Raw genomic sequence first — 14,051 nt, forward strand, 5'->3', positions numbered from 1 at the left:
TAAAAAGCTTAAGCCACCACTTCTTTATAAAAAAACAAACAGGTTCCTCATTTGCCACACTCAGATATATTTAAGAAAGGGAGTCTTTTCCCTTTCTTCTCAAGCTTACTGAGGATCCTTGTGTTGCATTTAGCATCAAAGGGGATCGGCTAGTGTCTTTCGCTACACACACATCTTACCTATCTCACTTTATTGGGCCATTCACTTCATCCATTTTAAAGAACAATACCATACAAATTTATTTGTGATCTTTTGTTCTTTATTCGGTGGCTGGCTAGTTTTTAAAATGTGAGAAGTGGTAATTCTTTTCTCTTATCATTCAGTACCACCGACAGTACACTTGCGCGGTCACATCGTAACTTCGCGTGTGAACGACACTTGTTCTTTTTACATTCTCATAAAATATTTATTCAAATTTTCTCTCTGTAATGAATTAGTTTTTTAAAACTAAGAAGTGGTAATTCTCTTCTCTCACCATTGGGTGCCACCGGCGGTGTCACACTGGCGCGGTCACATTGAGGCTTCACGTGTGAACTACACTTGTTTTATTTTACATTCTCTTCGCATTGAGCTGTACATTCACGTGCTATTAGCATGCTAGTAACCTGTATGTAATTTTTGTCTGTATTTGAAATTATAAGTTAAGATGCGAAAGTTCTTTTAAGAGTATTTTTATTTTTGTTAGAATAACATTTGTCCCTATACAGAATACATAACTTATTTCAATGTGCCATGGTATATGTATACTTATGTATTTACAAATAAATATATTTTTATTTAATTTGATTAGAGTTGACAAGCTTGCATTTAGAGAGCTGTGAATGTGGATGAAGCGGAAAGATGTACTTGAAAGATTTAATCTCTAGCTAGCTCTCCGGGAAAGAGGCGCGATTAAAATTGTGTATGTATGTATATTAGACAGACATAAATCAGACCACATTATTCAGATTTGTATGGAATATCTAGTAGTAAATAGGAAATAGGAGAAAAAGGAAGTATAAAAAGTTTAGATTGACTTTTATTTTACAATTCATTCAATTCGTAAAACAATTACATAAAATTGCATATTATTTGCAAATATCATTCCATACACACGTTTTGCCAGACCAATCAACACCACGATTTAATTCTTGCGTGATATCAATTTAGTTTTTAGTACGTCAGAACATTTAATATTCTGTGCTATTAGATAAGCTGGCACGTGTCTTACACTTAATTTGGGGCACAAAATAAGATCAATACAGAAAAGAGACATTTTGTAAACTTAGCCAAGGTTTTTTGACGCACAATGTAATTAATAAAGATATTTATTAAGAACTCAGAAATCATCATGTTATAAAAAAGTAGTAAGTAATTTTATTATTTTAATATATTACCTACGTAATTTGTGTCAAAAGATATTATGAATATTTGTTCTTGGACGAAGCTTGTTGCTGATATTGTTTCTGTTTGACGAAACATACTGCTGATATAGAGATGGTCAAACACAAATGGAAGCTTTAACCTTTCCCGTGGCATGATTTTTAAATCGAGAATAAAATTTAACACTCAAATTCATTGAGGTCTCTATTAGCTGACACTTTAGATGCTGCTGTCATAAAATATTTTATAAAAATACGACTAGCATTTTACTGCGACTTAACTAAGTAAGTGTTAAAAACATCCTTATTATTTTACGGGGTTGAATATCCATTCTACATATTGGTGAAAAAATTTTGTCCCCTACTTAAAAAATAAGCATAAACTCTTTAAAAGTAACTTACTATTAGTGCAAATTAAAATATTTGATCTATATGATAAATTTAATCTTTAAAAATAACTCTTTATCGAGTAAAAAATATTTCTAAACAGGGTGTCTCGTAAACTCTCAGAATGTTTACCGAGAAGGCTCGCGGCCGATACAACCCACACTCCTTGTTTTTGATGGATAATTAGGTACAATTTGGATCTGTTTTGCAATTTTTTGGAATCAGAATCAGATACTAACTGACTGATCTTTCAATATGCACAGGATTTACCAGGCACCCTGTATAAATTTGAACAGTATTTTGTTTGCTTTTAACAAATAAATATTTGTCCTTTATTCACGTGTATAGCATTGATATGATCAAACACAAGTCCAAACTGTTTGTTTAGCACTGATAAGATATTTAACCGGTTTAAGACTTTGATAATTGTATCATTTTGTTGACCCCTGACTTTGTATGAGTAAGTTTTGAGGAGCCAATAATAAACTGTGTTCCGTGTGATACCCGGCAATTTAGAATAGGACTATTACTCTTTCTACACCCATGGGCTTCGAAGTAATTGAGACGGAAGTCACAAGAATCTAAGGCCACCTTAGATACTGATATATTGTTATCACGTTATTGGGGTATAAATGGAATTCAGGAAGCTAAAATTTGCTTGCCAATTGCCTTAAAAGATGTCTCCTAGATTTTCCGCGGACATTTTTGTTATTAATCTAAGTTACTCCTGAAAATTTGGTCTTTTTCCATGCCAAATACCATCGAAATTAATACAGTCGGGTTGAGTTTATTCGTTACCAGCACATAGAAAAAATAACAAATATTTTATTTTTTATATATTAGTACGGATTAATGTGAATAGATAGGTTTACCTTTAAGCCTTAATTTGATCGTAATTGAATTTCGGATCACTGGAGGCATGAATGGAGTTATGTCAGAGGCACGTGTGAGGACACGTTTTTGGCAGTCTGATAACATGTGACGTCACGCGAGTCACGCCTAGCTTGCGTCACGTTTCAATCGGGAAGATAAGAATACGAGGGAAAAATTTTTTGATTCTGTAGTCTGAAATCATTGAAATTCTTGAATCATTATTATACTTATCACTATATGTATTTAGTTTAGGGTAAGTTCAGACGTCATACCGCTGCGGTTTCTCTTGACAGCCCGGGAGCCCTATTTAACGCCCCCTAACTTTCGCTTTTTGACTGGCGGCTACTTGCTGGATCTTGCATCTATATCTGAACCCACGCCCTCTTAAATAATGTTTAACTAGTCCTAATAAAGGTTGTAGTTATTCTATGAATCTTTTAATTATCTCTCATCTCTTTTACCTGCAACGTTTAACATAAACGTCACAAAGTATGGAATATGAGCTCAGGAAAAGAACATCGATGCAATTCTGTTAAAATGTAATTTGACTTAGTCAGGTAATGGTTCCTCGATTAAAAAAAGACAGGGTTACTCTTGACGCGGTCGAGTTACGATCAAAATCGAGTCGACATCGAGAATCAGTAAGTTGGTTTAGATTCATAGTATAGGTTAGTTCACGGCTGATTGATTACCTACAGATCCGAGTCTTTGTCAGAGTTTAAAATAAGAAAATTGCACCTTAAAAAACATCACAGATTGAATAATAGAAAAAGGTGTTTAATTCTGATAAAAGTAATCACAATAACCTTTGACCCATCTACCTAGAAATTTATAATGATAAAGTGAAAAAAAGCGGGCTTGTTAAAACTAAGTTCAATTATACCTAGACTTGTAACAAATTTTACAGAAAATTAAATACTTAGTTGTATTTCGATATTAAAACTCAAAGAGTTATTATTATTATAGTTAGACTTATTTTTCTGAATCAAATTCCAAAAGGTTACCTTTAATGATGCGATAAGGCCAGAGGCCGCCTTTTGCGCATCACCAAAATATTGTAAATTTTGTGATGCATCGATTTGTCGAAGTGTGTGTGATCAAACTATCCATACAGCTGAATATGGCCAATGAATATTTGCGAGACTGGGCTCTTTCTACACCGTAAGAGATAAAGACGTATGTATGTATGTTGATTTTGTTCCAGTCCCTACATTAGGATAGAGAATTCATACACAGTGGTTAAATTTTATCCTTTTAACAAGGACAATAAACATTATCGAGTAATACAAATTGATGCACGTGTCCAATAGATTGCTCACGGCCTGCACCTTTGAAGTCATTGTCCTCTGGCGTGGCGCATCACGTGGAGGAAATCATAGTATGATGCAGACGAACGTGCTCATTTCCAGGCTGGAAACAAGGTCCAAAGTTGCATGAGTTGTTGATAAATGAGCAATGATACCGGGGTTATAGACGAACTGTGCGCTTCTTAATTCAAAGAAATTCAAAGGGTAGTTAACCCTAAATTAATAAAACTCTTCCGTTACTGTGTTACTGACAGACAAGTGGTCTAGAGAATTGAAATTAGGCAAATAGTTACCTTTCGTGGTCCATGGACGCTCCGAGGGAGAATTATCGCAAGAACTGGAATTAATGGATAACGATTTTTCGTTTTCACGGACGGAGTCGCGGGCGTTCTCAAGTCAATTTATAAAACGAATGGTTTATGCCTTATGGTTTTATGCCGACATAAAATTATTATCAAGCAAACCCTAGGCTTCTCTCAGAAGGGTGAGTAAAGAATGCTATAGTAAAAATGCTTCAAAATTTATTTTTTTGTAGAAAATTAAAGGTGTAATTCACCTCTAATATTTCTACTTACATAGATTTATATACCTAAGTAAGCAATTAATTAACCCACTAAGTCAACTTAAATGATAAGAGGTTATCATTGTATTTACGATTTGATAATGAGAATTTCTTGAACGCTATATTATTTGGATTATTTTTGTAAGTGAGAACATTTTTTTAGAAGACTAAAGGATAGAGGAGGTTGTACTTAATGCGACTAATACCTTGCATTTCTTACTAAGCTATATAAAATTAGGAATTTGGCAATTATGTTAAACAGTTATGAATCTGGATGAAGCAAAAGAATATGTAGAGTTCTGCCTGACCCTCCGGGAAAGGGGCGCGATTAACTTTTATGTAACAATATTTATGTTATTAGCAGGCCATATTGAGGCCGTTTTATAGTAGGTACTTTCTCATATTATTATTTTAAGACAGTCTTTCAATTCTTATTTCATATACTTATTTCACATATTTTTTTATATTTTGATCAAATAGAGGACATCGTGGGAAAAGTCAGGTCAAAAATACTGCGAACTTGCATGAATAGAGTTATAAAGAGTGGACGAAGCGAAAAAAGTATGTAGAGAAGGTAGCAAATGGAAATATGTAGTATCTATCCCTCCGGGAAGGAGGCGTGATTTTATGTAACTATGGGACTGTTGGCTCTGTCAACCCCATAAGGGATATAGACGTGACAATATGTATGTCTGTATTAAAATATTTGTCCTAACTTTGGCATATACAAATATTTTTCATTCTTGTACAATAAAGTGATAAAAATCGTTTTAAGAGAAAGCGGTTATATTAAGGTTACTCGTATGTCAAGAAATACGTTCGCATGCACTGACGCCATTTTGTCTATGGAATGCACGCAGATCTAGACGCGCCGCAGTCCCTGCATTCCCCACAGACTTTATGGACACATGACCGCGCCAGCCGCAGGCGCAGTCCCAGTACCTACTGTAGTCCCCGCAGACGTTATTGACCCCTCACATAGCGGCCGCGCCGCAGTAAGGTCAACAGCGTACCTTGCACGGAGCTCCTCTCGTATGACATCCGTACTAATATTATAAATGTGACAGTTATGTGTGTTTTTTGCCCGTCTTTCACGTCAAAACAACTGAACCGATCTTAATGAAAGTTGCATAGCTATATAGATTTAAGATAACTTTTCACGCAGGCGAAAGCTTGTAATAATAATTTTTAATCGAATTTTAGTAAATTTGGGTACTTAATATGCTGTTGACTGTACCTTCCCGTAGTCTACATTTCTAGTAAGTACGGTCAGTGTGACTGACCGCTTTTTAAGATTGTTTTGGTTGTAGGTATTGCATTCTCTAAGAAAATAAATAAACCATTGACATTTTTTCTTATAACTCTCCCCTATACTAACAGATATTCCTTAAAATTACGCTATTCAAATGTAACATTTCTCAATAGAGTAACGTAAACAAGGGCGCGGAAGAGCCTTGCAGCGTCAGCTGGCCTCAGACCGTCGCCAGCGCAGCCACGTTGGGCGCCACGCGACTCACGTGACCCAGAATAGGGCATTGGTCACCTGCGAACTTGTCAGCTGACCTTAATAATGCATGGGTCATCTTAGGTTATGTACATTATTTTGAATGTATTGCAAGGGAATACAAAGTGAGGAAACATGCACATATAGGCAACTGAATGTGTAACCATGATTTTATTCAGGTTTGGTTCCCCTGCAAATGTTGCGGAGGTGAGAAAAAAAGGTGGCTTCGTGTAAAAACCTCACTTACCCAATCCTGGAACATGGTCTAAAATACGCCGGGCTCTTCTCCAGAGAGGTAAGGATGTAACCGGGACTTACATCAGGAGGAAGAAGTAAAGGACACCAGCAGTTGCAGGGGAAACTTACTTATCTTTTGGCTCATAAATTTGAATGCAAACCGATGTTTTACGGCGAGGAAAAACATTGCGTGGGACCCTGCACATATAGGCAACTGAATGTGTAAGTATAATCTAATACGGGTTAGGTTCTCCTGCGAAGGTCTTATGGTCTCTCTCTCTCTCTCTCTCTCACCTTATTACAATTATCTTTATCATAAAAGCTACACTGGATGAATGTGCCTTTTTCTTTGTCAAATATTCTCTTGCACTAAATTAGATTTGTTTAGCTTTAGAAGTAAAAAGAGAAGAAATGCTTGGCCTTATAAACATTCGTGAATAACTACGCCATTATTGGTATTGGTCACCTGTGATCTTTATAATGTTCAGCCACCTTAGATAATTGGGTAGGTATGCGGGCTGCCTTAATTGACTAACTTACATAGTAACCTATGCGTAGTAAAATTACTTTAGATTGAACATTTTGGTAAAGTAAAAAATAGAAGGACCACTCCAACTCTTTCCCATGTATGTCGTAAAAGGCGACTAAGGGATAAGCTTTATAAACTTGGTATTCTTCTTATAGGAGATGGGCTAGAAACCTGTCACTATTTGAAGCCTAATTCTGTGATTAAGTCAAACAGCTGAACATGGCCCATAGTTCTTTCAAGATATTGCCTCTTTCTATCCCGTGTGATATATGTTATGTTGTTAATTTTTTTACAAATAAATATTTATTAAATAATAATTTTTATAAACATAGATGTAACACTGATATCTCTAGTAGAGAGACCACAAAACCAAATCTGTCCGGTAGATTTTCCGTGAAAGAGTTACGTAAATGACCATTGTAGCTCTGGTTTTAGGCTTAAAATTACACTAGAATGAGTCATGGCCACTGAGATACCCCAGCCCAACAATTCGGCGATGCGAGCACGTGCGTTTTGCACGTGACATGCGCGCACGCATCCACGCGTTTGCTGTTGCCATGCGGTGATATGATTTGGGATAAAATATCAGTGCTAAATATGTTTCAATATTGTATTTTTAAGTAAATACAAATATTTGTACATAGGACGATATCAAAAAAAATTAATTAACCGCAAAGTAAATTCGAAACCTGTGTAATGGTAGGTGTAGCTTATAAAACGATATTATATTTTATATGCATTTAAATATAAAAATCCTGAAAAAATTGTAAAACGAGTATTCCAACATTTTAAAGTTAGAACATGAATTGATAACAGTATTTAAGTTGGGTATTTATTAAATCTAAATAGAATTTTAGGAAGCTTCATTCTAGTCTAACTGCTATTTCTGTCACACTATCACTGACTTTTGAACTACCGTCTTTTGTCATAAACTTAATTGGTATGTCTGATAAGTTTTGAACGTCGCCATTTTAATTTTGGTAGATGGACACCCTAATAGAGAAACCCACACAAAAGCACCGGCCTCGACTGTAGCCAGTTAAGACTAACTGAGAATAATAAAATATAGATATCTACTTAGTAGGCACCTATTAGTAAATGAAACGAATGAGTAGGTAGGTACTTTGATCTCTTCTAATGTTAAAACCATAAAACAGGTTCCGTTATGTTCTCTGCTCTTGTTCATGAGCTCCTGAATTTCTTCTCTTGCGGGTGAGCATGACATGCGTGGCGCCATTTTTATCGCCCCATAAACTATCGCACTTCCGTTTCACGTCATAATAAAAAGCGGAAGGGCGTAAGTTTATCGCGCTACACAAACGGCGTCGCTCGTCCCATGCTAGCTTATTTTTTTTTATTTAATAGGCAAATAAAACAAATTATAATCATTAAATCACAAAACATTTACACAAATTGAAACGTCTAAATCGTACCGAATCATGAAAATATGCGCACAGAAAGACTGAAAATTCTAGTGACTTAAACATTAGGTACAGATAGTAAGATAACAAAAATATGAGCCTAAAGGTGAAGAGAGTGTGTGACTCCAGATTCTTATTGAAGAGAATAAATTATATAATTTATGATTTTTTTTTTCAAATGTGAATAAAGTTTTTCTCATATTGCCTTATGCTTTTCTTTTTAATATTTATTTTCTTCTTTTAGGTAGTTAAAAAGAAGAAACATATATTAGGATAAAATTTAAGATTATCCAGAAATTACGCCAAAATTGTCTAAATAGGTTTATACCGTCTTTTTAACTTCATTGATGAAATTCAATTATAAATTAAAATGTATTTATTCAATAATATGAAAGTTATTTTTTTGGTGTGTGGATGGACACCCTGATCAGAATACCACGCGCTCGCTCTGGAGCCGGCGAGACTGATAATAACAAACAAATAAGCCGGCACGTGTTAGCTTCATATATGCTAAAAATATAAAGATACTTTCTGGGAATTGAACTTGATAAATATTTGATAAAATTAATTTAAATAAAGTTCGATGAGAAAAATAAATGTTATGCGTCATCATGAAGCTTTTGCCTATTACGAAGGTCCATGCCAATTAACGTGTTATGAATACTGACATTAATATCATGACTACTAACATATTTAACACCAGAGTCGCCCTCGAAACCGAGTTAATCGATATTCCCTGTTTAGTGTCATATATACCTATAATTGGTATTATAATTGGTACACCAACAGTGTTTACACACTACATTCAATGACAGGGATACACTTACATATTGTTCTTGTGAAAATACCAATTACAGGTAGGCATACACATCGTTCACCATAGATTCAGTAACATATGTAGGTATTAAATATAAAGTTTGCAGTTATAATCCTAAAACATTTACAATAGATTCAGCATCTTATGTCTAAAGACATTCAAACTATCGTCAAATATGTATAATTAAATTAGTATTAAAAGATATGTTTTGCTGTTTTGTTAAAAGTATTGAGGATTAATTTGGAAAGCATAATGTAGAAGAGCGCCATCTGTTATAGAATAAAAATAACAAATTAGCGACATCTATTGTTGAAGGGCGAAAATGTAAATGCGTTTTGTTTGTACAATAAGTAAAAAAATATATACGATTTCGATCATTTTGAAACAATTATCTTTTCTCGATAACATAAATGCAAGGCATAAAGTAAATATAATTACTAGAAGGCTACATCCCTAACAAAAATTAACTTGTCGCACTCAGAGTAATAAACATGAAACTAGGTAAATACTAGTTTTTGCATTGACCAACATGATGTTACCAAACAAAACGTGAGTCAAATTGGCAAATGTCAACATTTAATGACAGTGACAAAACAAGACGGCAACAAACCTACAGTTCACTGAATAGCGTTGTTTTTGATTTTGAATATTGAATTACTTTGAATTTATATTATTGATATTCTTCTACAAAGAAGGTACCTACAAAATTATTAGTATTAACTGCGCCACACTTATATATCATTAATTAAAAGTCACTTTTTGCTATGATGCTAATTATATTGTCAATAGGTGTGGTCAACCGTTATATTCTATTTTAACATAAATTATTTACATTTCAGACTCTAAAGACTGACTTGTTAATAAAGCCACCAAAATGACGATATTGGAATCCTGTTGGTCTCCTTGCATTTGGTCTTCTGATGTGAAAATCGGCAGTAAGGCTGTGGCCGTTTATACGGCGGCAATGAGTGTTATTTTGATAACCTTTATTGGCTATCAGATGGGTGGTGGAGACTCCACCCAGCTGTGGAATCCTCTGTTTGAAGCTGATGTTAGAGGCTGTAAGTTGATATATTTTGCTGTTACTATTGTAAGATAACATTTCAAGATTTTCTCTTAAATGATGATTTTTTGGTCTTAATCTCATCTGGATTTTATCATCCCTTTTTGACCAAAATCCATAGTGAAATTAGAAATTGTAAGTTAACATAGTCATTCTTTTCACTGTCACTGTGTGTTTTCTAGATTATCAATAAGAAATGTGATTCTTTGCTACACATGTTAAGTTGTTGGGTCTGTAGGCTAAATAGTGTGCTTTTGTTCACTTACTTAAATTACAGTATGAAAAAATATAAGCTGTTCACCCTATACAAATCTAGCTACCTATATGTGTCTGAAATTTGTTTATGCTTTTCCTAGGGGGAAATAAAATATTTTACCTATTTTTTATTATTTCAGCTCTACAAGTATTCGGAGGCATATTCATATTTATATTTGTGTTTTTAATAATCTCTTCCTTGCTAATGGTAAGTTTGAATCAGCTTTAAAATAATTTTATTTAAATCATCAGTGTTGTGTTCCCGGCACCAATACAAAAAAGAATAGGACCACTCAATCTCTTTTTCATGGATGTCGTAAAAGCCGACTAAGGGGTAGGCTTCTAAACTTGAGATTCTTCTTTTAGGCGATGGGCTAGCAACCTGTCACTATTTGAATCTCAATCATATCTTAAAGCCAAATAGCTGAATGTGGCCTATCAGTCTTTACAAGACTGTAGGCTCTGTCTACCCCGCAAGGGATATAGACGTGATTATATGTATGTATGTATGTTATGTAAATCAAAGAAGTTCTTATTGAGAATAACAAAAAAAAAATTAATCTAACATCAATGATGAAGCTTACGAAGTATGCAGAGATTGTGGCAAGTGGAAAGATGTAATCTCTGCCTATCCCTCCAGGAGAAAGATGTGATTTTATGTATGTACTCGTATGTATCAATTGAACCATGACCTAAACCATGCCCAACCTCTAATAGGTTGGGTTAGAAGCCTACCAAATGGCATTTGGCATTTAAATAGATTCATAGTAGAAGATATATTGAACTAACTAAAACAAACATATGATACACCTCTTTCCCTTAGGGATAGGCAGAGACTACATCTTTCCATTTGCCACAATCCCCACATCTATTGTTTCATCTACATTAACCGATTCATTGCGGATGACGCCAATGAGCGTCATTGATTAAAGAAATCAATGACGCTTATTGGCGTCATCCGCAATGAATCGGTTAAATAACTTTGTGCAAGTTCCTAGGTTAAGGTTACAAGATCAGTCTGTCAGGGAATATTGGGAGGGACAGGCTTACAAGCAAAACAAACCTTGATCAAATTGGATACGTCCTTCTGAAATGTCAGCTCAAGAGTTACCAAATTCCAGGTGATCGGCATCAACATATGGATGCGAGGGTTGATGCTCCCGTGGCTGGGTACCATGGGCCTCATCATAGTGTTCCAACTCTGCTTTGGGTTATGGCTGCTTGGCGGATACTACATCTATGTGAGTTAATACATAATAATCCATATTCAATAGTACTGAATTGTTCAGAAAACAGGTTTAGAAAATTTGAAAAATTTTAAAAAAGGAGGTAATACAGGAGTTGCTCCATGTAAGAATGTGATTACACCAATTCGGAATTATGGTCAAAGGTGTACCCCGGGCTCCAATCCAGAGATGTAATCAGAACAAATGTTGTTGTGTCTTGTTTTACTATTAATGTCATGTAAGCATATCATCATAATTGCTGCTAATAGGAAGGTACCATTTTAAAACCTGATTTCCCCATCTAAGTGCGTGGTCGTCATAGGCGCAAATCCCTAGAGAGGTGAGGATGCTACTGGTACTGAGAAGAAAATTATCATAATTTGGGTCACACATGCACTGCATAATGTTATAACCATGTTTTTAATTATTTACATATAAAATATAATTATTTTAAGGCTGACGCAACCCCAGGTTTTTTTCTTTAACACTTTTTATTCAATAATTTTAACTTATGTTGTTTGTTTTCTCAGCTGGATGCTACTTTTGCTGCCCTGATTGACTTTTTATGGATGTCTTACAATGTAAGTATGAAATAAATTTGTCTTTATTTTCTATGAAAAAATATTCTTCTGTCTTCCCTATTAATAGAGATGCCGTAATTAATGTTGAATTTCTAGAAATTATGAGTTTTGTTCTTAATTACTAGTGTACTTTATATATATGTATTTGTGCTTTTGTGTACAAAAGGTACTTAAATAATTGTGTCCAACTATGTTGTTCAATTATTTTATGTTCGCAACCCGCCTCGGCTTCCCACGTGTAGAATTAAGATATAAACCTTTCTCAGAAAACACCTTTTTCGAACATTTCAAACAGGAACAAATCCGACTACAACTTTTAGAGATTAGCATATATACATGTATAGACAGAGTAAAAAGGGGGGACTTTATAATATGTTCTATTTATTATAACTCCTGGCTTTAGTCCCGGTTGCATCCTCAGGACAAGGCCAGGTGAAGAGGGAGATGAAAACTAACAATAAAATCATTGATTTCAGATCTACTGCTGGCTGTGTGTGTTTTCTCAGTACCAAATTATATTAGAGATGCAGTCGCCGAATATTGAAATACTAGTTGAATATTGATAACAATTACATTATTTGTAAGACATTGTTGCCTTATTAGAACTTTAGCACATTGATCTGATAACATAGATGAACTCAACTTCTTATAATCATGGAATTAGTTTATTAAAAAATAGTTAAGAGAAAATGTACCTTTATGTAAAAGAAATTTAATAATTAAGTAAAATAGGAAGAGACACAAAGACATATAGAAATATAAAAGAAAATCGTGATTAAACTTTGATAACAACTTTCTTATAAGTAATAGACTAATATTTTATTTTCCATGAATGAATTAGCATCAACTTTCATGAATAGATAGTTATGAGCTATATAAAAATGAAATTCTAAAGTTTAGCACAAATTATGCAGATTCTGTCAAACAATATATAAGAATGAAATTTGCCTTTATAAAACAGAATGAATGATGCTTGTAATAAGGTATCTATTGTTTCCCAACTGATGTTTCTTATTATTTATTATCTTAATATTATTTTTCTAAATTCCGCCGTGTATTGTTGTGTGTTAGATATCTGAATCTTGAATGATGTAGTAAGAAATTTTATCATTTACCTATTTAGATATATTTTAATAATTGTTAAATATATGAAATGACAGTCTTTTTATAGAAGAGAAATCATGAATTATTATAGTTATTTATAAATTGCCATATCGTTTTTGTATGTTGTATACTGTTCTCATCAAATGTATGTATCTCTCATAATTTGTAAGATAAACAAAAGACTAAGACAAAATCCGTCCGATGTATAATTGTTTGTATTAATTTATTAACTTTATTTCTTGTGGGTCGTTATATGCTGAACGTGGCCTTTCAGTCTTTTCAAGACTGTTGGCTCTGTCTACCCCGCAATGGATAGAGACGTGACTATATGCATGTATGTAATGGGAGCCGTGGTCCCCCAGGCATAACACGCCAGGTATAATAACTACAATGGAAAATTATAAAATTACTGGCTCATCTATTGAAAGCTATTGAAATGATTTTGATGTACAAAGCTAATGCGATGCAAAGTTAAATAAATTGACAAGAAATTATTAGCTTTAGTTTTTGTGTAATCTCTGTTGTAGAATGATAACCAACAGAACGGTAACTTTGTTACTAGGTATTTGTTCTTGCATTTATCAGTAAAATAATAAAGTGATTTTTTTAAATTTTAATTGATTTTTTTTTTGCTAAATATAATGTTGTAAATGTATTTTTATAATTATTTTTTTGCGGCAGAACTAAACGCCGTATCAAAGCGTGCTTTCGAATACGTATAGTTTATATATTTTTAACCCAGATGTCGCTAGTGTCCAAAAACGAGTTACAAGCCATTTCTACATGAAGCAGCTCTCAGCCTCGAGACCCAGGGTCCGCTTTCA

At 34.0% G+C, this 14,051-nt stretch overlaps 1 protein-coding gene across 1 annotated transcript; it reads left to right on the plus strand.

Moving 5' to 3' along the window:
• Window positions 1-9,572: 9,572 nt before the first annotated feature.
• LOC106131525 (uncharacterized) lies at window positions 9,573-13,817 on the plus strand. Its single transcript, XM_013330639.2, has 6 exons — window positions 9,573-9,693; window positions 9,838-10,059; window positions 10,457-10,524; window positions 11,438-11,557; window positions 12,073-12,123; window positions 12,600-13,817. The coding sequence occupies exons 2-6, from the start codon at window positions 9,873-9,875 to the stop codon at window positions 12,684-12,686; spliced, it is 513 nt and encodes a 170-aa protein (XP_013186093.1). The 5' UTR covers window positions 9,573-9,693; window positions 9,838-9,872; the 3' UTR covers window positions 12,687-13,817.
• The last annotated feature ends 234 nt before the right edge of the window (window positions 13,818-14,051 follow it).

Source organism: Amyelois transitella, chromosome 20 (genome assembly GCF_032362555.1).
Source record: "Amyelois transitella isolate CPQ chromosome 20, ilAmyTran1.1, whole genome shotgun sequence".
Lineage (NCBI taxonomy): Eukaryota > Metazoa > Arthropoda > Insecta > Lepidoptera > Pyralidae > Amyelois > Amyelois transitella.

Bases quoted from the DNA above. Each gene is read 5' to 3' on its own strand.
- LOC106131525 (XM_013330639.2), top strand. From the start codon at position 9,873: ATGACGATATTGGAATCCTGTTGGTCTCCTTGCATTTGGTCTTCTGAT. The intron at 10,060-10,456 runs GTAAGTTGATAT...TTATTATTTCAG, and splicing joins TGAAGCTGATGTTAGAGGCT to CTCTACAAGTATTCGGAGGC. The intron at 11,558-12,072 runs GTGAGTTAATAC...TTGTTTTCTCAG, and splicing joins TTGGCGGATACTACATCTAT to CTGGATGCTACTTTTGCTGC.